The 25,648-nt window shown below is 42.3% G+C and overlaps 1 protein-coding gene and 1 long non-coding RNA gene across 3 annotated transcripts in view; one reads left to right on the top strand and one right to left on the bottom strand.

Moving 5' to 3' along the window:
• HMCN1 (hemicentin 1) overlaps positions 1-25,648 on the bottom strand; it is a 768,245-nt gene that overhangs the window by 281,268 nt on the left and 461,329 nt on the right. The window contains exons 59-67 of the mRNA XM_077275842.1: positions 19,949-20,062; positions 19,649-19,851; positions 19,433-19,514; positions 19,218-19,349; positions 13,653-13,802; positions 13,390-13,549; positions 11,386-11,510; positions 10,441-10,624; positions 6,662-6,759 (exon numbers count right to left, since the gene is read on the bottom strand). Coding sequence (XP_077131957.1) covers positions 6,662-6,759; positions 10,441-10,624; positions 11,386-11,510; positions 13,390-13,549; positions 13,653-13,802; positions 19,218-19,349; positions 19,433-19,514; positions 19,649-19,851; positions 19,949-20,062 — 1,248 coding nt within the window. The remainder of the gene's footprint in view (positions 1-6,661; positions 6,760-10,440; positions 10,625-11,385; positions 11,511-13,389; positions 13,550-13,652; positions 13,803-19,217; positions 19,350-19,432; positions 19,515-19,648; positions 19,852-19,948; positions 20,063-25,648) is intronic.
• Positions 4,927-10,573, top strand: LOC143787284 (uncharacterized). Of its 2 annotated transcripts, none has more exons than XR_013218314.1 (4): positions 4,927-5,278; positions 5,642-5,820; positions 6,554-6,629; positions 10,335-10,573. It is a non-coding gene; the product is annotated as an uncharacterized LOC143787284 (long non-coding RNA). The 2 variants fall into 2 exon arrangements; XR_013218315.1 differs by having other exon boundaries at positions 4,946-5,008.

Raw genomic sequence — 25,648 nt, 5'->3', positions numbered from 1 at the left:
CCAGATGACCTTTGCATGACAGAGCAGGGGGCATGGGCTACTAAGAAAAAGCCTGAGTGCACGTAAGCAATCAGACTTGGCAGGACGAAGCAGCGTGCGGCAGGGACCAGAGGGTGCTCCGACTCCTGGGCACTGGAATAGCGCAGGCCCACGTTCGGGCTTCCCTGTAGTAACTCAAAAAGACTGTGACCAGAATCTTGCCGTGTGCCTGCTGGCTCCTGCGAAGCGGGGTGCCAGACACTCCGGGCACGTGAGTGACGCGCACGCACCGCTCAGGAAGGACCGGGTAACTTACCGTAAACTGTGCTCTGTCGAGCCACGTTGGGCTCCATTAGTATTATGGACTGCACTGCACCCTGCGCAGCAAACCCTGGACTGAGGAACTCGTTAAAGATACCGAGGACAAGTCTTCACCGTCAGGATTCGACTCAGGGACACCCACAGAACTACACCAGATCCACCCCATGCTGACCATGTTGGCGCCACCACACCCACTGTGGAATCTTGAGTCAGGAAGCTGTCGGACTGATAAGTTAACCCTTGAGAACTGTTGTCATTTCTATTCCTTACTTCACCCACATCCCATATACCAACTGTTAACCCCCTGTTTATTCTATCTGCTCCCTGTGTGGAGTATACCCTTGTTCAAGTAAAATTAAGTTAACTCTTTCTCTGTCTCCTGTCCGTTACTGCATCCCACAACCTGCTTACATATGCATCTAACCTTTCTTATCTCATCATTTTTTGGAAGAGGGTCAAATTTTGTTGAAAAAATATAAAAAAATGATAAAAAAATAATTTAAATAGACAAGGAAGTGTAGAGAAAGAAAACATACCATGGCTAAAAATGTTGCAGGGTGTAGAGGAAAAACAAAGAACCACTGAGCTCTGCTGGAAAAAGAATGGTTCATGAGTAAACGTCACTTTATTGAGGCTAAATGTTTCAGCACTGTACAAGTGTCTTCTTCAGGTTACATTAACATTATAGGTCAAAGATCAAGAATAAGTAAAAATAAATAAAAAATAAATGTTTAAATGCATATAGGCAAACAGAGAATCTCAATATTCGTACAAACTGTTGGCACAATGGAGTTATACAAGTGCTTTCCATCTTCTATTTTAAACAATCACAAATATTGAAATAGGGTTCAAAGGAGGATGGGGAGGAGACAAAGATTGACATAATTGGTATGGGTAGATGATTGTGTGTGTGGTGACAAAACATCAGAGGAGAAGCTGACAGGCATCTGATTTAGTTGTAGTAAGTGAAGGAAATTAGTGAGGAAGCTGAATGTGGAGATAAATATCTGATCAGTGAATGCAGAGATTGGGAACACAGCAAAACTAGACTAACGAGAAGGATGTGATGGTGATTAGGAAGCTCCAGCACAGCCAGCAGGAGTCAAAGAAGAGTGGCATATATATCAGCCAATGCATGAAGAGAGTAGGTGGAGCTGTAGCATTATGAGAAGCAGAATCAGGAGGAATAGGGAGAAGGGGAAGGAGAAAAGATTGACAGAGAACAGAGAATAAAAAAAATAGAAGTCGGAAATGCCAAAGATATATAGAGATTTCAAAGTGAAATGCGGTGAACTCACTGACCCTTCTCCATCTCCTTCTCCTCCATCTATTCCTCCTCATTCCCCTCCTCAGCCCATCCATGTAGGAGAGACAGGACAAAATTTGTGTGGGTACTAGCCTTTGTTGTGCTAGCCAACAGCTCCTGTTCCTCCTCAGCTTCCACCTCCTCATTGTCACCCAATCTGCAGTGAGCAGATGAAGTTAGGCTACGCTGGGTAGTATCTCCCTGTCTCATGTCTTCCTCCATCTTCATCTGGTCCACATGCATAGCTTCATGTTTCATTGTGAGCAGTGACTGTTTAATTAGGCATAGAAGAGCAATCGTTGCTTTGACTGTGGCGTCAACGCTGCTCACCATGTTTGTGGAGTCCTCAAAGCCCTGGAGAATTGCACAAATGTCAAACATCTATGCCTACTCTTCAGTTGTTATGTGCGGAGGCTGACCAGAATACCGACGGGTGTGTTGGAGCTGGTACCCAATAACTGGCCTCTGCTGCTCACAAAGCCTTGCCAGCATGTGCAGTGTACAGTTCCAGCTCGTACTGACATTGCACACTAGTCAGTTAGCTGGCACTTGCATGTGCTGCTGCAGCAGTGCCAGATCATCAGCATCTGTAGCTGACTTGCGGAAATGGGAGCTGACGCAGTGTACCTTGACCATAAGTTATGGCAAATATGGGTTTGTTTTCTTAAACCACTGAAATACCAAGTTGAGCACGTAGGCCAAGTATGATACATGTGTGAGCTTGCCAAGCTTAACAGTCACCACCAGGTTACGCCCATTATCACAAATGACCATGCCTGGTTGTAAGTTCAGAGACGAAGCCACAGATCTGTCTGGTGTGTTATTTCTTTCAACAACTGTGCCTTTGTATGCAGTTTCCCTCCTAGACAAATTAGCTTCAGCAGAGCCTGTTGCTGCTTTACTGAGGCAGTGCTGCAGAGCTTCCAGCTGATGTGTGCTCTGAAATAGTATGTTGAAAATGGACATTGAGGAGGAGCAGGAGGGGGTGCAGGAACTGGTGTAGGAGGTGGAGGAAACCCTGACAGAAGTAGAGTCCTCAATCCTAGGTGTCTCTAGTACATGTGCCATGCCAGTGTGGGACTCGGCCCTGGCCTTCACAATGCTCACCCAGTGTGCAGTCAGTGAAATGTAGCATCCCTGGCCATGTGCTTGTCCACGTGTGTGTTGTTAAGTGGACAATCCCAGTAACCGTGTTGACATAGCTGATGCTCCTGGACATGTGCTGGTACAAGGCGGAGATGCCACACAGAGAAAAATAGTTGCAGCTGGGGACCGAGTACCAAGTGACCAAATTTGTACATCTATAGCAGGCCAATTTTGTTTTTTATTTGAAACCAACAAAATTTAACACAAAACAGGTTCTACAGTATATATAACAATAGTCAATTTTTTGAACAAAAATATTTTGCGAACTGCACCAGGTCAAGCGGTTTTGAAAAATTTAAACCCACCGTAATTTTACACAAAGCACGTTAAACTGTTTATATGAATAATTAAATACAAAAATTGAAAGGATTTTTTTTTCAGTTTTATATACCATCGTAATGTAAAAAGAACCACGTTAAACTGTATGAATGACTAACTGAATCCATAAAAAATTTTGGAACTTTTTTTAGTTTTATGTACCACCATTTTGTAAAAAGAACTGCCTTAAACTGTATGTATAAATAATTGAATCCATAAAAATGTTTGGAAGAGTTTTTTTTATAGTTTTATATACCACTGTAATGTAACAAGAACCACATTAAACTGTATGGATGATTAATTAAATCCATAAAAAATCTTGGAACTTTTTTCAGTTGATTAATTGTATGCATAATTGAATCCATAGCTAAAGCAGGAATTAAAACATAACTTTTTTTTGGCTAGGGGCTATCCCCGCAGTGTTCTCAGTAAGGCGTATCATGAAGCTAAGGGTAGAGACCGTAGTTGAATTGCTAAACCCTGCACCCAGGAGACAAGATGATTCTGTTGCCCATTACATCACTACCTATGATAACGGGGCAACCTGTGTCAGAGACATCCTGAGGAGACATTGGTCAGTCCTTCAAATGGATCCGGATATAGCAGAACGCTTAGGTGATGCTCCCACCATCACCTACAGAAAAAGCTCGCCCGTTACAGGATAGAATTGTCCATAGCCACTATACTGCTCCCCAAGTGGGCACGTGGCTTAAAAGCAATGTCACAGGGTGCCACAGATGTGGTCATTGTACGGCTTGCCAGTATGTAGATCCAAGTAAATCCTTTGTGAGTAACGTGACAGGGCTGAGGTATGAAATCAAGCAGTTCATCAACTGCAGCACAAAGGGGGTCGTGTATAGGGCCTTTTGTACATGCGGTATGGAATACATTGGCAAGACCATTAGAGAATTTAAAAAAAGAATTGGAGAGCATATTGGTGATGTCGAACACAATAGGGACACATCTGTGTCTCGAGTCGAGACTCTCGACACATCAACCATATGCATAATGGACAAGTAAAAAATCTGCGCTTTGTGGCAATAGAAAAGGTTTCTGCACCTATGTGAGGGGGCAACTGGGATCAGTTGCTGTTACAGAAGGAGGCGAAGTGGATATTTTACTTGAACACTGTCGCACCTCATGGTCTTAATGACCAAATTAACTATGGATGTTTTATTTGATATTTCTGATTGAACCCGATTACTACTAGCCGAGTGCTGTGTTACACATTTAAGTGTACCTTTCTATAAATCCTTCCCTTTTGTCACCTTTGTGGGTTTTCGCATTTTTGTTAACTGATATCCTTTTGGCCCCAATTATACATCTTATGTGGGGCTTTTTTTTCCCTTTTTTTAAAATAAAACCATAGAGCATAGATGTTTATGTGCTATTTATCCATTCAGAGCATTCTTATATAACACTGTGCAGTTGATGTGATTCAGCTCTTTATGGGATGTCACAGGTATAGATATTATAAGTGCATAAGAACAGTATTCATAAGCAGTTACCCCTTATTAGGGGGACTGTTTTACTAGCTCATAATTGTAACTGCTTTCTAGGCATGCCGTCACTCCGGACGTACCTAAGCACATATAGCATATCTTTAAGGTAGACATATAGGCAACATTTGTTTATTAAATGTCCTTGTATATTAATTGTATTGGCTCTACCGCATAATGCTATCCTGTAGTTTTATGGCACCCATTTATATGGTCATTATGATGTAACATTTAATCATAAACCTACTTTTTCGCTCATTAGTGTAGCGCTATGGATATGCGCTGATATTTCATCTCAAGTGCTGACATTGCACCTCATGCGCAGAGTTAGAGGCGCCTAGTTGCTGTGGCAACGTTTATATCCGGCTAATACCGGGCCGGGTATCATTGTTTTCACGGCATCCTTGTTTACTTGTGGCGTCTCCTTTGAATCATGATGGTATTTTGTGGTTAAGTTTCAGTGGTCAGTGTGTCTTACCGCTGTGTGCCGGCAGCAATTACTCATTGGCGCAGTTTGCCTGAAAGAGTTGCTTTGTCGCTCCATATTTAGGCGTCCTATCACCGCGGTAACAATAACATCCGGTCTTTACCGGAAGCTGGTTATCGCGTTTTTCAACTAGGCGTCCAGTCACCGCGGTAACAATAACATCCGGTCTTTACCGGAAGCTGTTTATTGCGTCTTTCAACCATTTGTTGGCAGCACATTCTGGTACGTGTATTGCACGAAATTTTGCATCCGGGGATACCCTAGTAATTAAGGCTTACTGGCAAATTATGTTATGGACGGCGATCCCTGTATTAAGTATCGTTTTTGTTAGCGTACCACTGCTATGGTAACAGCGACTTCCAGCCCCCTGTTAGCTGGGGGCATTTTACCATGTGCGCTGACCCTTTAAGAAGAGATGAGCGCAAACATATTGGCCATCTGTGGGTAAAATGGTAAAAGTGCTGGTAATTGACAATCCACAGGAATGCAATATTCCCTGAATTATGGATATATCATGTTCATGATTGGTGTGGATAGAATTTTTAAAGTGTGTTCAGCAAGATGATGGTCATATTGTTTCTCTAGCAGGTTGCTGGCTGTTGTCTTCTTACCTCAGCTGAGGAAGGCGTGAGAAGTCTGATGAGACCCTTTATAACATGACATGAATATCATTGGCAGACCCGAGGAGAAGCCAGAAGTATTAGAGATCTGGCCATATTTCTTGCAACTTTCGCGTGCACCAAAAGTGCTTGTGGATCCAATTGGTAAGATGTAGATGTATTTTATCCCCTTTATTTTATACTGTTTTGCCTGTATCTAAGTCCTTTTGTTACTCCATCTTGTGTTACCTTTTTAAGCACAGTACATTTTTGGACATTGAATCTAAAATGCAATAAATTTGTTCCTTGCTGCTTTAAACGTACCCACAAATCCAGAGCAGGGCAAGAATAGCTTGGTTGTGTTACCCTATCAGGTGTTCAGGAAAGTTGGGTGGCATGTGTACTAGTGTGTGACACAGTGCAGGCATCTCATTTGCATATCAAAAAGGTGAGTGGTGGCAGCCAAGGGTGTGGGATGTGCTCATCTCATTGTCAGACTATTAGTTATTGTGATAGGTGAGTCTCAGGAACAAGGGGTGCTCATGACAAACTGGGAGCACTGGTGGGACTTGTCACAAACATCAGACCCATGAGCCCAGGATGCTACTGTGAAGGGGCTCCGCTTCCCACACTCACTCGTCCATGCACCTATTGCAATAGTCTGACAATGAGCTAAGTGCCCCTCATAGCTGGTTTCAATTATATTGGGGGCGCTGACAGTGTTCCAATAACCGAAGCCTTTGATTTACATAATTCAAAACTCCATTCATAACACCGTATTATTAAATTCACAGTCTCAAATGTTTGGTAAAATTACTTGAATTCTAATATGAAAAGATGTGATCATCTCTAATGTCAGCATGTTCCCTGTCTTCTACCATCTTCCTACCTTGCGCAGGTTCCTGCTACCGTAATGCAGACGTTGACCGCCTCGGCTGCTGAGCTCCATAGCAGCTGTTCTGTCTATGACCCAGGTAATTATTGTACATCCTTAGAAAGAACTTACCGTAGACTTGTAAGTTGTAATTTTTTTTGTCCACTCCAGCCCTGTTTGAAGATACACAAGTGTACGCTCCTTCATCTGATTTTTGAATTCTTGAAATCCTATAAAGTATTCAGATGAATAAATCAGATAACTCAGTTATAATGCAAACACAAATGTATCTAATTACAGGAATCATCACAAATCTCAGCAATAATGGAATCTAAATGTTATTAGGTGACATCCATCGACAGGGGAAACTCTCACCATAGTACTGAAAAACAGTCTATTGGCTTAGCTTACTTGGAACACAAACTATTCTGGTACATTCCATGCCTTTTTGAAGTTTTTTAAATAGTGTTTAGTCAAGTGGAAACAATTTTTTAGTGAAATTCAAAAATAAATTTGGCTATACTGAAGAAAAAAGCTCCAAAAAAGGTGCAAGGTTTGCCAATTCTACAATCGAAAATGTGCCCCAATGTTTCTCTGTGAAGTTTCTATTTCAACTGTATAAAGATATTAGAACTACAAATTCATTTACTGAATATTGGCAAAACAGTTCTTACCAATTTCAGCCACTAGAGGACACCAGAGACCATTACATTACTGACTTACTTTGCACTGCTGCATGCCTACAGTTAAAATCATCATCATCATTACTATTATTGTTTCATTTTAGAGCACCATTGATTCCATGGTGCTGTACATCAGAAAGGGTTACATACAGAATACAACTATAGATTACAGAGAACAAACTAACAATGACAGACTGGTATATAAAGAAGCGTCTTATATTTTAACCCCTTAGCCCCCCGGAGCTTTTTTCAGTTTTGCGTTTTTGTTTATCGCTCCCCTCTCTTCCTGAGCCATAACTTTGTTATTTTTCCATCAATATGGCCATGTGAGGGCTTGTTTTTTATGGGTCGAGTTGTAGTTTTGAACAACTCCATTGGTCTTACCATGTCGTATACCAGAAAACAGGAAAAAAATTCCAAGTGCGGTGAAATTTCAAAAAAAGTGCAATCCCACACTTGTTTTTTGTTTGGCTTTTTTACTATGTTCACTAAATGCTAAAACTGACCTGACATTATGATTCTCCAGGTCATTACGAGTTCATAGACACCAAACATATCTAGGTTATGTTTTATCTAAGTGGTGAAAAAAATTCCAAAACTTTGTTAGAAAAAAAAAATTGCGCCATTTTCTGATACCCATAGCGTCTCTATTTTTCGTGACCTAGGGTCGGTTGAGGGCTTATTTTTTGTGTGCTGAGCTGACGTTTTTAATGATATCATTTTGGTGCTGATACATTCTTTTGATCGCCTGTTGTTGCATTTTAATGCAATGTTGCGGTGACCAAAAAAACAAGTTTGGTGTTTTGATTTTTTTCTCGCTACGCCGTTTAGCGATCAGGTAATCCTTTTTTGTATTGATAGAGCGGGCAATTTTGAACGCGCGATACCAAATATGTGTATCTTTGATTTTTTTATTATTGTTTTATTTTGAATGGGGCGAAAGGGGGGTGATTTTAACTTTTATTTTAATTTAATTTATTAATTTACTTTTTTATTGTTTTTATACTTTTAAAAACATTTTTTTTTACTTTTGGCATGCTTCAATAGTCTCCATAGGAGACTAAAAACTGCCATAGCCCGACCAGCTCTGCTACACAGAGGTGATGATCAGATCGCCTCTATATAGCAGATTTACTGACTTTCTATGAGCGCCGACCACCAGGCGGCGGTCACAGCAAGCCGGCACTGACAACCATAGAGGTCTCCAGGAGATCTCAGGTTGTGATGCCAACACAGATTTCTGGCGTGATTGTCAGAGTTTGACAGTGGCATTTAACTGGTTAATAGTCGCAGGTGGATCACGATTCTGTCTGCGCCTATTGCGGGCACATGACAGCTGACCTATTCCCAGAAAGATGTGAGCTCACCGCTGGAGCCCACATCAAAGGGAGGGAGACCGACATCGAGGTAAATGTACGCCTGATGTCAGAAAGGGGTTAAGCAATAACTGATGAAATAAAGGAGTTATACAGGCCCAGCGAATATGTCTGCACTGACACTACATGACTGTGCAATGCGCACAGTGTCAGGATTGCCCTCACTCCAGTGTGACTGGACCATCATGTGACTGCAAGCATGTGATCTGTATCATTGAGCTCATGTGTTTCTCATTCGCTTCTCTCAATAGCACTATTGACAGAAAATGATAAGAATCTAATTGGCACATGAATGCGACTATGCCAATCAAATACTTGCAGTCACATGACCGCCTACTCACACTGGAGGGAGGGGGGAATCCTAACACTGTGCGCATTGCACGCTATCATAAATCGGCAGTCTGCAGTCAAATAGACCCTGTAAAACCCCTTTAAGGGTTCGTTCACACAAACTCATAATATGGTCGTGTGCTGTCTAAGTGAAGATAGGACAGGGCACTGACCAATGTAGATCACTAGGGCTGTGCAGATGATCATTCTGTGCAGGCATGCATCGTTCCCTTCCAAGTCTCGGGTGAGATGCGTCCATCTGTGTGACATCGGATTTGTACCGATACATTTTATTAACCTAAGAAACTGTATTTGATCATGCACATTATTGAATGAAGATGTATGAAAGCAGACCACACGAAGAACACACAAGGAGGTCACAAAGACGTTAAAAAGGACACAGATGGCATACCGCTAACAATATGGATGGAGCTTGGACAATTTTTCATATTGTCTGACCTCGGTCTAAAGGAGAGTTGATATTGCTAATTTCTGGTAATCATTAACAGGTTGATCTATACGTTCTTTTTTATTTCTTTTTTTAAATTATCAATATCAATTTAAAGCAGTTTTTGCAGGTTTACATTTTTATGGCATAGGCATCCTATGTGTAACAATAATCAAAATGAACATTACTTCCCTCCAGCCGCACAGCGCTGCCTTTCTGCCGCTGCCTCCGCTCTTTAGTAACTCTGCTGCACCAGTAACGTCACGACTACAGCACATGACTGTTACAGTGGTCTTATACTCTCCATAGCGGCATCACTGAGCCCTGTGATTGGCCACAGTAGTCATTTGCGGTAGTTATGATGTCACCGCTGTAGTCATTACATCACCGGGGCAGTGCTGGAGCCACAGTGCTGATTTTGCTGTTTTTCCACATAGGATGTCTATGCTATAAAAACGATAAACTTTGTAATATGGCTCAACAGGAAGTCTCTGAGCTGGAGCACAGAGCAGAGTGTGGTCTTATGGACGTTCTACTGAGCCCATTGTCTGCTCTGTGAGCGCACTCATACAGCTGCTCAGCAAAGCACTACAGTGGATATTCAGTCCTCAGTTATTTATAAGTGCAGAGCCCCTTAAAAGGGTTGTCTAGTCAAAAGCGATGTCTGCAGTCACTCTGTGATTCGCTGGTTTCAGACCTGGGAACGGAGGGTATATATGAGTTATACATACCCCGGACACTTGTATTAAGCCAGTGGGCGTGTGTGAGTAGAGGGCGTGGCCTCGCTCCATATAAGTGTATGGAGAACAAGGCCACGCCCACTGGCTGGGAGTATGTATAACTCATACATACCCCACGGTCCCGGATTCATAAGTCTGCAGCCACACAGAGTGACTGCAAACTTATCGTTTTGGACCGGACAACCCCTTTGTTTGCAATCAATACAATGTGACTATTCATATTTACAGGTACAGAATTCATGCTATCTACTGTGATGAAGGAATATTTTTCAAGCCTTTAAATATTATATTAAAATCTGAAACCTGGAGAATGCAGATAATTATTTTGATTTACCTAAGCACTTGTCCTGAAGAATGGAGTCGGACTTGTGAAGATACTGGAAGCGGGAGGCCATTCTTCAGCCAGTTGATCTGAGGTGTTGGGACACCCGTTACAAGGCATTCAATGTTTATTGAAGTTCCCAAAATGGCGGTCAGTTCTACAGGTGTCCCCTGGTTATCGGTAATTTTGGGTGGAACTAGATAAAACAAAGAATATATTTGATAAATAAAGCAAAAGTTTATACCCATCTATATACAGTTTTGATTTCATACCATGTCTTTTCAGGTCAAGGGAAGATCGCATGTAAAGTAAGATTGCATCTACACTATGATAATGGTCCTATGATGACTTCTCCTCCTGTGTAGCCATGCCATCTCCTTGGTTTGAGCTCTATTGCCCATGGACACAGGCACCTGCGGTATCTCATGTGGTGGTCAGCTGTCACCAGTGTGCCGTTCGGTGATGGACGCACAGAGATTACAAGGTCTGATTAGGGCATGGGCAGCACACACAAGCTGGCCGTACTGGAGGTATACTGACACATGACTTCTGAGCACATGGGAACAGTCCCGCCATTCTCATGTGCCCACCCTCCAATACCGGGAGCTTGCCGTAAGTAATTATTGCACCTGCCTGTGGCTCTGGGAAAGCAGGCTGCTGGGAATGACATGTGTGAGCCATAAGCCCAACTTTCATATAGCTGAATAATACAACAAGCCGACGGGAGGCTGATAGTAGGTGAATAAGTGTGAATCTGCCAAACGTAACCCTTCTACTAATCATCAATAATGGAAGTGCACCTATTCCTAATATTTGGTAGAAACAATGGAGAAACAATCCCTTTAGTACAATGTTGAATAACTGTAAATATTTAGTTTGTTTTTTATATAAATTGGATTGATTTTGCAGAAATGATTCTGTAAAATGCTGACTTAGGTATTAAACGGAGATACATACCATGTACATTTATGGTGAATATTCTGTCATCTTCTCCTACAGCGTTGGTAGCTATACAGGTGTATTTTCCCATATCTGTAGTTTGAGCACTTGTAATAGTTAATACTTCTCCATTCAAAGATTTGCTTTGAAATTTAAAATAGAAATCACAGTGAATTTACCGTATATTATTAATCACATAAAATGTGTCATTGTTGTACAATCATAAGGACTGAAGGACATAAGACCAAAATTACCTTAATCACATGTACAGAAAAAAAAGGTATTCTAATCCCAGAATGGAGTCTGCCAGATCCGAGATAAATAGACAGCTGGATGTCACTGGTTGGGGTGAGTCCCTACGCACGCAAACACTGACCAATCATTTTACGAAATTTACAGACCCGGAAAATTTGAACAGTTTGAGATTCATTTCACTTGAATCAGCAAGAAAAAATGCCCACTGTTTTTTTACATAAAAGACTGTAGAAGTCACAGAAGCCCCAGGTGTAACCACGTTTCCTCATAATGCCTTGCAGCTATCACATCATATCTTATAGGGGTGGCCAATCAGGAGGAGCTATCATATTCTGTAAAAAGCCTAAGCAGGGAATGCAGCAAGCATTTTAGGGTGGCTTTTGGATAGTGAGAGGAAATCAGAGCTCACAGCTCAACAATAAAGATAGAGGGAGAAAGCCCTAAAACATTAGACAAAAACATCAGGGAGCAATGTGTTGTTCGACTGCAGCACTGGAGAAGATGAGACTAATAGTCTGAGAAGAATACAAAGATTAAATTGATAGGAAGAAAGAGAGATAGGAAAGATGCCAGTGGCTGTTCTTGGCTCATTGTGATTGGTCAGGTGTAACTGGCATCTGTCTCTCTGCACTTTAATTACAATTACACATTTTTTCTTCATTCATAATGTATTTTTCTGCTCTGTCCGTAAAAATGATTTAGGGCGTCCGTGATTTTTTTTTAAGCTGAACAAACTTATATAAATTATTTTGACAGTGATTGTCATCATTAACAGTTGACAGTAAAAACAGTGAATGCAGCTGATGTCTTTATGTCAGAATTATGGACTGTAGACATCTTTCACTTATAATCATAATTATTTATTATGGTTATCCAATGTGTCCATACATTTTTTTTGCCTGTCCGTAACTTTTTGATAAACTGTACAGAAAAAATAAGAAGTAACGTTTGCAACCCTGACACCTATAGGGCCTATGTAGTTATTATGTTATTACGCGGCCTGCTCACATTATTTGCTTTCTGGACATGTGACTACCTCCCTATCATTTATCGTTACATCTTTTTGGCAAGGGCGGAATAGAGTTTAATAGTTTGTCAAAAGGTAGTTCTAGAGGTTGTGCAACATGTATGGTAAAAGAAAGTGGTAAAGAAAAAAAACCTATACTATGGCTGAAAATGTAGGTGTTGTTAGCAGCAGGGGAAGCACCGACACCAATGGCACCAGCTGTTCGGGCCGTCGCATTAGCAACCACAAGCCACAATTGTCCGCCTTTGCCTCCATCAAGGATATTAGTGGAGAAGAATCCCAGGGCATTCTGAAATAGTGAATATGGCACACCACTTGTCTTAGTCACAGCAGGGTTATGTTACATCTATCAGCAACACCATCAGTTTGCAGAGAACGGTCAGCCTGGTCACCAATTACTAAGAAGGATACCCCAAAGTGTTGTACATATCTTTTCAGTGCCAATCTTAGTGAATATGTATATTAATTCATTGTGTCACCCCATATTCTTGTGAAATTCTTAAAATTATGCTGTTGGGTACATTTTTACAGCAGGTAGGTATTTAACTCCTATTTCTGAATAAATCACATGTTGTTGGCTGCACTATTATTTTGAGTAAAGTAAAACTTCTAGTAACATTTCCTTTCAGACACATTCCTTCAAATAGAAGCGAGACATATGTTCATGTGCTTGCCTGTGGCAATCTTAGCTATAAACATATCCATCATACTAGATATATCAGAGAAGAATACATTCTTACAGAATTCTAAGGCGATGATCACTGTTTATGCGTTTACCATCCTTCAACCAATAAATGAGGGGTTCAGGAATTCCTTTGGCGTCACACACCAGCTGTATGTCTTCTGATGGTAAAGCATTGATCTCATTTGCCATTCCAGACCCAGTAATACTAGGGGGAACTATAAACATTTACATAGTTATTATATACATTATGACTATAATTCTGTATAGGCTAAACTAAGATATGACAATTTACAATAGAAACGACTATGAAATACTTGCCTTGAATTGTCAGGACGTAGTCTTTCTGGGCTCTGCCTTTTATATTGGTTGCTATACATGTGTAGTTTCCACTGTTGGAGAGCTGAGCTCTACCAATCTTCATTTTGGTCCCACCAGCTAGAAAGTGGGTGTCCAAATAATCTGAAAGATCTATGTAAGAAGACATAAGTGAAGCATAGCTACTCAAACATAGAATCAGAATCGTAGAATGTTAGAGTTGGAAGGGTCAAGGGTCATCATGTCCAACCCCCTGCTCAATGCAGGAGTCACTAAACCATCTCAGACATATGTCTGTCCAGACTCTGTTTGAAGACTTCCAATGAAGGAGAACTCACCACCTCTTGTGGCAGCCTGTTCCACTGATTGATCACCCTCACTGTCAAATAGCTTTTTCTAATATCTAATCTGTATCTTCTCCCTTTCAGTTTCATTCCATTGCTTCTCTTGTTTCTATGTGCAAATGAGAAAATGGATGATCTCTCTACACTGTGACAGCCCTTCAGATATTTGTAGACAGCTACTAAGTCTCCTCTTAGCCTTCTTTTTTGTAAGCTAAACATTCCCATATCCTGTAAGTGTTCCTCGTAGGCAGGGCCGGCGTTAGGGGCAGGCAGACCAGGCAGCAGCCTGGGGCCCCCACTCCCCCAGGGGCCCCCAGCTAGCAGCAAGTCACGCAGCCGCTATGGGGCCCCTGTGAGGCAGGGGGTCTGCCTGCCGCCAGCGCCGACTCCCCCGCCGCATTGAACTGTACCGGCGTCTGCCAGTACAGTTCAATGCAATGATGGAGGAGAGAGCGTCACCTGACGACGCCCCCTCTCCCATCATTCCCCGCTCTGCCTCTGACACAGCGGGTGCGCGCGCACTCACTGTGTCCCAGGCAGACCAGCGGCAGCCACTGACACAGGAGCAGGAAGCAGCGCGGGCAGGTGTGGAGAGGTGAGGAGCTTGTGTTTTTGTTTTTTTTTTTACTGGACTGTGCGGCCATTCTCGGGAGGGGAGGGGAGGGGAGGGGAGGGGATGAGGGGGGATGGCCATGCTGTATACTACTATGGGTTCTGCTGTACACTATTGTGGGCTCTGCTGTATACTACTGTGGGCTCTGCTGTATACCACTGTGGGCTCTGCTGTATACTACTGTACTGTGAGCTCTGCTGTATGCTACTGTTGGCTCTGCTGTATTATACTACTGTGGGCTCTGCTGTATACTACTGTGGGCTCTGCTGTATACTAATGTGGGCTCTGCTGTATACTACTGTGGGCTCTGCTGTATACTATTGCGGGTGCGGGCTCTGCTGTATACTCCTGTGGGCTCTGCTGTATACTACTGTGGGCAGTGCTGTATACTATTGTGGGCTCTGCTGTATACTCCTGTGGGCTCTGCTGTATACTCCTGTGGGCTCTGCTGTATACTACTGTGGGCTCTGCTGTATACTACTGTGGGCTCTGCTGTATACTACTGTGGGCTCTGCTGTATACTCCTGTGGGCTCTGCTGTATACCACTGTGGGCTCTGCTGTATACCACTGTGGGCTCTGCTGTATACTACTGTGGGCTCTGCTGTATACCACTGTGGGCTCTCTGCTGTATACTACTGTGGGCTCTGCTGTATACCACTGTGGGCTCTCTGCTGTATACTACTGTGGGCTCTGCTGTATACTACTGTGGGCTCTGCTGTATACTACTGTGGGCAGTGCTGTATAGTACTACTGTGGGCAGTGCTGTATAGTACTACTGTGGGCAGTGCTGTATACTACTGTTGGCTGTGCTGTATACTACTGTTGGCTGTGCTGTATACTATATGGAGGACTATGGGGCACATTATATTATATGGAGGACTATGGGGTGTATTATACTAAACCAGCAAAATGCTGCATATTCATTGGGTGATTGGATTGTTTATGCTGGAATAAAAATCCTTGTTCTCAGCAGCACATCGCCGGTATAAACTGTAGATGTGCTGCTGATAACATGATACTGTATGGTGATCTGTAGTGATCTATTAGTGATCGTTCTGTCCCCTTCACCCCTTCATTCTTTCTCAGATGGTGGAAAGATGCCGGGAAACAAGCGTCCAACGACTTCAGTATTGTCGATCACACTCGTTTAGCGGCCCGAGATCAGCGCATGTAAATACAACCGAAATGCTTCTGTGTGATGTGCAATATGTTAGCATTTGGGGCCCCATTTTAAACTTTGCCTAGGGCCCCACTTTGCCTAAAACCAGCCCTGCTCGTAGGACATACTTTGCAGTCCACTCACCATCCTGGTAGCTCTTCTCTGAACTTGCTCTAGTTTTTCAATGTATTTTTTAAAATGTGGTACATTTTTTCAAGTGGCATAATGTCATGACATGGCCAAGTCTTTAGTAAAAAGTGAGAAAAGGGAGGCTTTCAAGGAAAAGAACACCATCCAAATCGTTATGGTCTGAAGTGGCGGTATCATGTTGAGGGGTGATTTGCTGTACGAGGAAATGGAGAACTTTACAAAGTAGAAGACATTATGAAAAAGAAAATTTATGAGGAGATATTGAAGAAACATCTCAAGGCACCAAATAGGAATTTAAACCTTGTGTGCTAATGACCCCCAAATCAAAAATGACTCCAAACATATTTGTAAAGTTGTGGTTTATAGACAACAAAATGAAAGTAATAGAGCGACCATTACAATGACCTGACCTCAAGCCTATGGAAAATTTTCTGGTAGGACTTAAAAATAGTTTGTGAACAAGGAAGCCTACTAAACTGTCACACCAGTTCTGTCAGGAGGAATGGTCCTAAATTTCAGCAGCAAAGCTACCAGATACTAACCACATTTATGTAAACTGAGCCAATAGGCATGTGATGAAAGTTGCTTCAATTGATGCGAATGAGTTGAAAAAAATGAGGAGAAAAAATTGGAAAATTAATTTTAATAAATGTGGCTAAGGTGTGTATACATTTCCACTTAAAACATGTTAATATGTTGCACTGAGTTCCAGCAGAAGTGCCACATGAATAAGCCGTATAGTTATATCTATTGTCACATAACATCTTCACGTCTAATTTATAAAACCTACAACATATGAAATGTAAGGAAGAATGGTGTGGGAAGGCTAACACTCTCTAAAATGTTAAAAAAGCTTTAGTGGAACTAGTCTATTGTTTTTTTTTCATGTAGAGGCACAATAGTTTGATGGTCACAGTTACTTTCATTGGTAGAATAAACATAGTGGTCACATTTCACACTTGGTATGTAAGTACTCTTTCAGTATGTCAGTACAGATAAAAAGATACAGGTGGTCTCTTCTTGGGGTCTAGAGGACCTAGCACGAATCTATTAACCTTCCTAGAGGTCAGCTTATATCCGATATGGCTGATGGCTCTTGTATGAACCTCCTGTACTTTTATGGATCTAAGGTCTCATTCAGACTAGTGTATATTCATCCTGTGTACTGTCCGTCTCTGTTGCGCACTGATCACAGAGAGCATATGGATTCTTTATAGCCAGTGTTTCAGTGCATGTGGATCAAAAGCATCATACATTATTTTGGTCTGTTTTAAGGATGATAATAATACATGCATGCAACGTAAAGGCAGCTCCGGTATCTCTCCATAATGTGGATAAGGGCACAGAGCTACACTTGGAGTCCATCATATGCTGACACTCCAATCCGCGGGATAGTCAGCCTAAGGGAGGGTATTCCAGACAGCAGTATGCCATTGCTTGCGAATGATCCATTGTCTCTGAGGGTCATTGTAACCAGTAATCCCCTACCATTCTCATTGCCCCTAATCCCCCGAATACATAGTGAGTGCCCCACAAAGACTTTTTCATTCCAAATTAGATAGCAGTTCTCCACAACTCAGTTTGGGTCCATATGAAATACTGCCACTGCTTTATGCATACTATTTAAAAGGGTTGTCCACCTTTGAAGCCAATGTTTTTTTCTTAAAGGTGTTCTACAATAAATGTAATAAAATAAATAAATAAATAAATAATACAGATTTCAATATTAAACATTTTATAAGTACGGTACCTTTATTTAGCAAAAAGGTGTGCCTTATCTATTGGATTTGGTCATGATTTTAAAAATGGCAACTGTCCTCTATATCGTTGTGCAGCCTATCCTAGATTTCAGAACATGTAGTAGATGGGGCTGTGTGAAGAACGAGACGGGCAAACTAGAACTGCCAGGCTGAATGAGGTAAATGTTTATTCCCAGTCAGCCAAAGAAAGGTGCAAAGAAAGGTGTTTATCTGTTCCTTTAGTCAGCCCTGATTAGTGTCCTGTCAGCTGGACTGATCAGAGGAACGAGCGTTCACGATGCCTGACCGGACGCCGCTCAGATGTGACTTCTGTCTCCAGCAGATGTTTTTCACACAGCCACTGCGCATCCTCAGAAATGTAGGTATACAATATACAATGATATAGATGGCAGCTGCCTTCTTTGAAATCCTGATAGAGCGCTTGATAAAGCAGACCCTTTTGTTAAATAAAAGTATTTAGAAAAAGGTTTAATGTTTATATGTGTATTATTTATTTTATGTATTTATTTTATAACATTTCTCAGAGAACACTATTAAATGCTTGTCATTTGGGACAAAATCCATTTGGGTTGACTTAAAAATTTTGTCCCAAATTTTTTTAGTGTTCTCCCTTCCTCCTCCCCCCCATTACACCCCTTTTTTTCCCCCTCAATCACGATGCAGTTATACTCACCCTATAGGTCTTGACAATATATGACTACTTTTCCACAATCACTATGTAGCTATACTCACTTTTTGTTCTGGCTATGTATGACTGTTGCACTTTCCAATATTTTTATTAATTCCTCTTGTTTTTATTATTATTTTAGCTGGTTATCTTCCTGATTCAAACAAATTAATTTTAATCTCATAATCTGATTTCGGACTTTTGACTGTTTTTTTCTTTGTTCCTCTGCCAGTTAATTTTGCCGACTGTCTGCGTTGCCACTACTATTCCACATGGATTACTGCATGACATTTACAATTTAGATATAAGTTTATTATACTAACTATATACTGCCTTCTGTCATATTTCTATGTGTTCGCTTGGTCATTATTTACTATATACACCCGTCTGACATTGTTGGTTAGTTGTGAGTTATTGTATCATCATTTAAACGATTATTTATATGCTCATGTAAATGAGCGGTTAGATAGCTGTCGGCCCAACACTTACTCGGCGGATAGTTATCACTCCAGACTCTCCAATACCCATGAACAACGACATCTATGACAGCATATTATCTCGCCTGGACACTAAAGAATTGAGGATTTAATTCAACATTATGTTGGGAAAGTGTCGAGGGGCCAAAGCAAAATTGGCTGGTTCAGCAGACTATCGTGTATAGCAAAATAAAGAACAAGTATAGCCTTTTGAATACTATATTACAAAAAATTGATTTTGCCTTATGGTCCAAGAGGTATCAAAGATAATCACTTTATACAGTTGAATATCAAATTTAGTAAATCTTCCTACTAAGTGAAAAAATATTTCAGTCATGATCATGAATGATCATCATGAGTAATGCTCTGAACTTTATTATATTATCGCATAAACTTACTTATCTGACTCCCATCCTTGAGCCAAATCAATGTGGGTGTTGGAATTCCATAAGCATCACATGAAAGCATAACAGGGTTTTTAACTGTCCCAGCTTGATACTCCACTGGTGGTCCTTGTATCCTAGGAGGCACTGCAAGCAAAGTTAATACATACATTATATTCCACTCCATGCTTTGTCATCGGTCTGTAAACAGGAATTTACCAAAACCTTACCATGAACCATCAGGAAAAATGTCTTCCTGTCTTGCCCTACAACATTCGTGGCGATACATTCATATTCTCCTGTATCAGATACCTGGAATGAGCATTTAAGATGACGACAGATACATTTTAATACTTGGTGCTCCAATAGGCTAACCTCAATTTGTCAACTTAGACAGTGCTATTTATTTAGTAGAAGACTGATGGTGAATCTGGGAATTGACTCACCTGAGCATTGACAATGTTCAGGACTTTCCCTCTCTGAAGAATCCTAATATTACTGGATTCAGCAATCAGTTGGCTGTTCTTATACCAGCTTATAATAGGTGCTGGGATTCCATCTGATTCACATGTCAAGGACATCGATGTAGAAATGTCTACATCCACCTGGGGACTGGAATCTCCGCTGTCGCTGACTATGGTAGGAGACACTGCAATAACAATGTACAAACAGGAGTATTTTACTGAAGAAAGAAAATCTGCCACATAGTAGTGTTCTCAAGAGAGTACTAAGTGAGGAGGACTGACCATACACATTAAGAGAGAAGGTTTTCTTGGTTTCTCCAGCTTGATTACTGGCAACACATACATATTCTCCAGTATCTTCCAGCTTGGTTTGATGAATTTGCAAAATCCTGCCCCCTACAAGCAAAAAAATATTTTATTACAGAGAAGCAATGTGCTGCAAAATCTATTGGTGAGAGGGGTCTGCAAACTTATAAATTGTAGTAATTCACGTCATAAAGTGTCCTTAAAATGAAGTCTATAACCAGGGACATTAAGAACAAAGTTAAGTTTAGGTCGCCTATTGAACGCTGGGAAAGGTCTCCCTCACACGAGCGAATAAAGCGGCCGAGTGCTATGCGATAAAACATCGGATTGCACTCGTCCCAGTGTTACTCTATGGGGCAGGACGCATCTGTGATTATTATCTCATGCAATCTCCTCTGCACCTGTGCTGTGATTTCCTCATGCAAGAGGATCCAAGCACAGAGCACTGACACTCGGCTCACACTCGCAGCAGAGCCAGAGCTGAGCGTCATTAGCATATCATATAGGATGCCATATCTTAGCTTAACTCCAGCCTTAATATAGCAGGAAATCCACAGAAATGATAGGACTGAACATAAGACAACTGTAGTGGATGTCCTAAGACTGAAGGCATTAGACTAAATCATCACATGTTGTTGGATTTATAATAAAATACATTTAGAATTATGCAAATATTGCATTGTTTCTCAATGTTTCTGAGCCAGGTACTCATGTAATAATAGAGTACACAGTACCTTCAAGGCATTAACTATACATTTGTAAGGAGTGCAAACTGTTGTGAAATTGGATTTTGGGCTCCCCCGGTGGCCACTGGTGGAATTGAACTGGTGTGCATCATCCCCTCTGTTCACCTGTTTCCATCAGGATGTGGGAGTCGCTATTTAACCTTGCTCCTCTGTCACTTCCATGCCGGTCAACATTGTAATCAGAAGCCTTTCTGTGCATGTTCCTGCTGCTAGACAACTCCCAGCTAAGTTGGACTTTAGTCCTCGTTTGTTTTTGCATTTTGTTCCAGTTCACAGCTGTAGTTTCGTTTCTGTGTCTGGAAAGCTCTTGTGATCTGAAATTGCCACTCTGATGTTATGAGTTAATACTAGAGTCTTAAAGTAATTTCAGGATGGTATTTTGATAGGGTTTTCAGCTGACCATGAAAGTGCCCTTTCTGTCTTCCTGCTATCTAGTAAGCGGACCTCAATTTTGCTAAACCTATTTTCATACTACGTTTGTAATTTCATCTAAAATCACCGCCAATATATGTGGGGGCCTCTGTCTGCCTATCGGGGAAATTTCTCTAGAGGTGAGCCAGGACTATATTTTCCTCTGCCAGGATTAGTTAGTCCTCCGGCCGGCGCTGGGCGTCTAGGGATAAAACGCAGGCTACGCTACCCGGCTACTGTTAGTTGTGCGGCAGGTTTAGTTCATGGTCAGTTTAGTTTCCATCCTTCCAAGAGCTAGTTCTTATGTTTGCTGGGCTATGTTCTCTTGCCATTGAGAACCATAACAGTTTGACCGGCCAAAAAGGGTTAAATTAATTGACAGAGAAAGGAGAGAAAAGAGAAGTCTGCTGAAGATTTTTTTTTTTTTTTTTTCCCTTCCCTTCAGTTCTGAGTGTGCTTGTAATTGAATCTCTTGCAAGTCTGCCTATATTGCAGCCTTTCTCTCTCTCTCTCTCTCCTTCTAATCCTGGAATGGCTCTGTGTTCACCTGTTTAAAATGGATATTCAGAGTTTAGCTGCAGGTTTGAATAATCTCACCACGAAAGTTCAAAATTTACAAGATTTTGTTGTTCATGTTCCTATATCTGAACCTAGAATTCCTTTGCCTGAATTTTTCTCGGGGAATAGATCTTGCTTTCAAAATTTCAAAAATAATTGCAAGTTGTTTTTGTCCCTGAAATCTCGCTCTGCTGGAGATCCTGCTCAGCAGGTCAGGATTGTGATTTCCTTGCTCCGGGGCGACCCTCAGGATTGGGCTTTTGCATTGGCTCCAGGGGATCCTGCGTTGCTCAATGTGGATGCGTTTTTTCTGGCCTTGGGGTTGCTTTATGAGGAACCTCAGTTAGAGCTTCAGGCGGAAAAGGCCTTGATGTCCCTATCTCAGGGGCAAGACGAAGCTGAAATATACTGCCAGAAATTCCGTAAATGGGCTGTGCTTACTCAGTGGAATGAGTGCGCCCTGGCGGCGAATTTCAGAGAGGGTCTCTCTGATGCCATTAAGGATGTTATGGTGGGGTTCCCTGTGCCTGCGGGTCTGAATGAGTCCATGACAATGGCTATCCAGATCGATAGGCGTCTGCGGGAGCGCAAACCTGTGCACCATTTGGCGGTGTCTACTGAGAAGACGCCAGAGAATATGCAATGTGATAGAATTCTGTCCAGAAGTGAACGGCAGAATTTTAGACGAAAAAATGGGTTGTGCTTCTATTGCGGTGATTCAACTCATGTTATATCAGCATGCTCTAAGCGTACTAAGAAGCTTGATAAGTCTGTTTCAATTGGCACTTTACAGTCTAAGTTTATTCTATCTGTGACCCTGATTTGTTCTTTATCATCTATTACCGCGGATGCCTATGTCGACTCTGGCGCCGCTTTGAGTCTTATGGATTGGTCCTTTGCCAAACACTGTGGGTATGATTTGGAGCCTCTTGAAACTCCTATACCCCTGAAGGGGATTGACTCCACCCCATTGGCTAGTAATAAACCACAATACTGGACACAAGTAACTATGCGGATTAATCCGGATCATCAGGAGATTATTCGCTTTCTTGTGCTGTATAACCTACATGATGTGTTGGTGCTTGGATTGCCATGGCTGCAATCTCATAACCCAGTCCTTGACTGGAAAGCTATGTCTGTGTTAAGCTGGGGATGTAAGGGGACGCATGGGGACGTACCTGTGGTTTCCATTTCATCATCTATTCCCTCTGAGATTCCTGAATTCTTGACTGAATATCGTGACGTTTTTGAAGAACCTAAGCTTGGTTCATTACCTCCGCACCGGGAGTGCGATTGTGCCATAGATTTGATTCCGGGTAGTAAATACCCTAAGGGTCGTTTATTTAATCTGTCTGTGCCTGAACATGCTGCTATGCGAGAATATATAAAGGAGTCCTTGGAAAAGGGACATATTCGTCCTTCGTCATCTCCCTTAGGAGCCGGTTTTTTCTTTGTGGCTAAGAAAGATGGCTCTTTGAGGCCGTGCATTGATTATCGGCTTTTGAATAAAATCACGGTTAAATATCAATATCCGTTGCCACTGCTGACTGATTTGTTTGCTCGCATAAAGGGGGCCAAGTGGTTCTCTAAGATAGATCTCCGTGGGGCGTATAATTTGGTGCGAATTAAGCAGGGGGATGAGTGGAAGACCGCATTTAATACGCCCGAGGGCCACTTTGAGTATTTGGTGATGCCTTTTGGTCTTTCAAATGCCCCTTCAGTCTTTCAGTCCTTTATGCATGACATTTTCCGTGATTATTTGGATAAATTTATGATTGTGTATCTGGATGATATTTTGATTTTTTCGGATGACTGGGACTCTCATGTCCAGCAGGTCAGGAGGGTTTTTCAGGTTTTGCGGTCTAATTCCTTGTGTGTGAAGGGTTCTAAGTGCGTTTTTGGGGTTCAAAAGATTTCCTTTTTGGGATATATTTTTTCCCCCTCTTCCATCGAGATGGATCCTGTCAAGGTTCAGGCTATTTGTGATTGGACGCAACCCTCTTCTCTTAAAAGTCTTCAGAAATTTTTGGGCTTTGCTAACTTTTATCGTCGATTTATTGCTGGTTTTTCTGATGTTGTTAAACCATTGACTGATTTGACTAAGAAGGGTGCTGATGTTGCTGATTGGTCCCCTGCTGCTGTGGAGGCCTTTCGGGAGCTTAAGCGCCGCTTTTCTTCCGCCCCTGTGTTGCGTCAGCCTGATGTTGCTCTTCCTTTTCAGGTTGAGGTCGACGCTTCTGAAATCGGAGCTGGGGCAGTTTTGTCGCAGAGAAGTTCCGATTGTTCCGTGATGAGACCTTGTGCCTTTTTCTCGCGTAAATTTTCGCCCGCCGAGCGGAATTATGATGTTGGGAATCGGGAGCTTTTGGCCATGAAGTGGGCTTTTGAGGAGTGGCGTCATTGGCTTGAGGGGGCTAGACATCAGGTGGTGGTATTGACTGACCACAAAAATCTAATTTATCTTGAGTCCGCCAGACGCCTGAATCCTAGACAGGCGCGCTGGTCGTTGTTTTTCTCTCGGTTTAATTTTGTGGTGTCCTACCTGCCGGGTTCTAAGAATGTTAAGGCGGATGCCCTTTCTAGGAGTTTTGAGCCTGACTCCCCTGGTAACTCTGAACCTACAGGTATCCTTAAGGATGGAGTGATATTGTCTGCCGTTTCTCCAGACCTGCGGCGGGCCTTGCAGGAGTTTCAGGAGGATAGACCTGATCGTTGCCCACCTGGTAGACTGTTTGTTCCTGATGATTGGACCAGTAAAGTCATTTCTGAGGTTCATTCTTCTGCGTTGACAGGTCATCCTGGAATCTTTGGTACCAGGGATTTGGTGGCAAGGTCCTTCTGGTGGCCTTCCCTGTCTCGAGATGTGCGAGGCTTTGTGCAGTCTTGTGACGTTTGTGCTCGGGCCAAGCCTTGTTGTTCTCGGGCTAGTGGATTGTTGTTGCCCTTGCCTATCCCGAAGAGGCCCTGGACGCACATCTCGATGGATTTTATTTCGGATCTTCCTGTTTCTCAGAAGATGTCTGTCATCTGGGTGGTGTGTGACCGTTTCTCTAAGATGGTCCATTTGGTTCCCCTGCCTAAGTTGCCTTCTTCTTCCGAGTTGGTTCCTCTGTTTTTTCAAAATGTGGTCCGTTTGCATGGTATTCCGGAGAATATCGTTTCTGACAGAGGAACCCAATTCGTGTCTAGATTTTGGCGAGCATTCTGTGCTAGGATGGGCATAGATTTGTCTTTCTCGTCTGCTTTCCATCCTCAGACTAATGGCCAGACCGAGCGGATGAATCAGACCTTGGAGACATATTTGAGGTGTTTTGTGTCTGCAGATCAGGATGATTGGGTTGCTTTTTTGCCTTTAGCGGAGTTTGCCCTCAATAATCGGGCCAGCTCTGCCACCTTGGTGTCTCCTTTTTTCTGTAATTCGGGGTTTCATCCTCGATTTTCTTCTGGTCAGGTGGAATCTTCGGATTGTCCTGGAGTGGATGCTGTGGTGGAGAGGTTGCATCAGATTTGGGGGCAGGTAGTGGACAATTTGAAGTTGTCCCAGGAGAAGACTCAGCTTTTTGCCAACCGCCGGCGTCGGGTTGGTCCTCGGCTTTGTGTTGGGGACTTGGTGTGGTTGTCTTCTCGTTTTGTCCCTATGAGGGTTTCTTCTCCTAAGTTTAAGCCTCGGTTCATCGGCCCGTACAAGATATTGGAGATTCTTAACCCTGTGTCCTTCCGTTTGGACCTCCCTGCATCTTTTTCTATTCATAATGTTTTTCATCGGTCATTGTTGCGCAGGTATGAGGTACCGGTTGTGCCTTCCGTTGAGCCTCCTGCTCCGGTGTTGGTTGAGGGCGAGTTGGAGTACGTTGTGGAAAAAATCTTGGACTCCCGTGTTTCCAGACGGAAACTCCAGTATCTGGTCAAATGGAAGGGATACGGTCAGGAGGATAATTCTTGGGTGACTGCCTCTGATGTT

Source organism: Ranitomeya variabilis, chromosome 8, assembly GCF_051348905.1.
Source record: "Ranitomeya variabilis isolate aRanVar5 chromosome 8, aRanVar5.hap1, whole genome shotgun sequence".
NCBI lineage: Eukaryota > Metazoa > Chordata > Amphibia > Anura > Dendrobatidae > Ranitomeya > Ranitomeya variabilis.
This window is presented reverse-complemented; position numbering and strand designations above follow the sequence as displayed.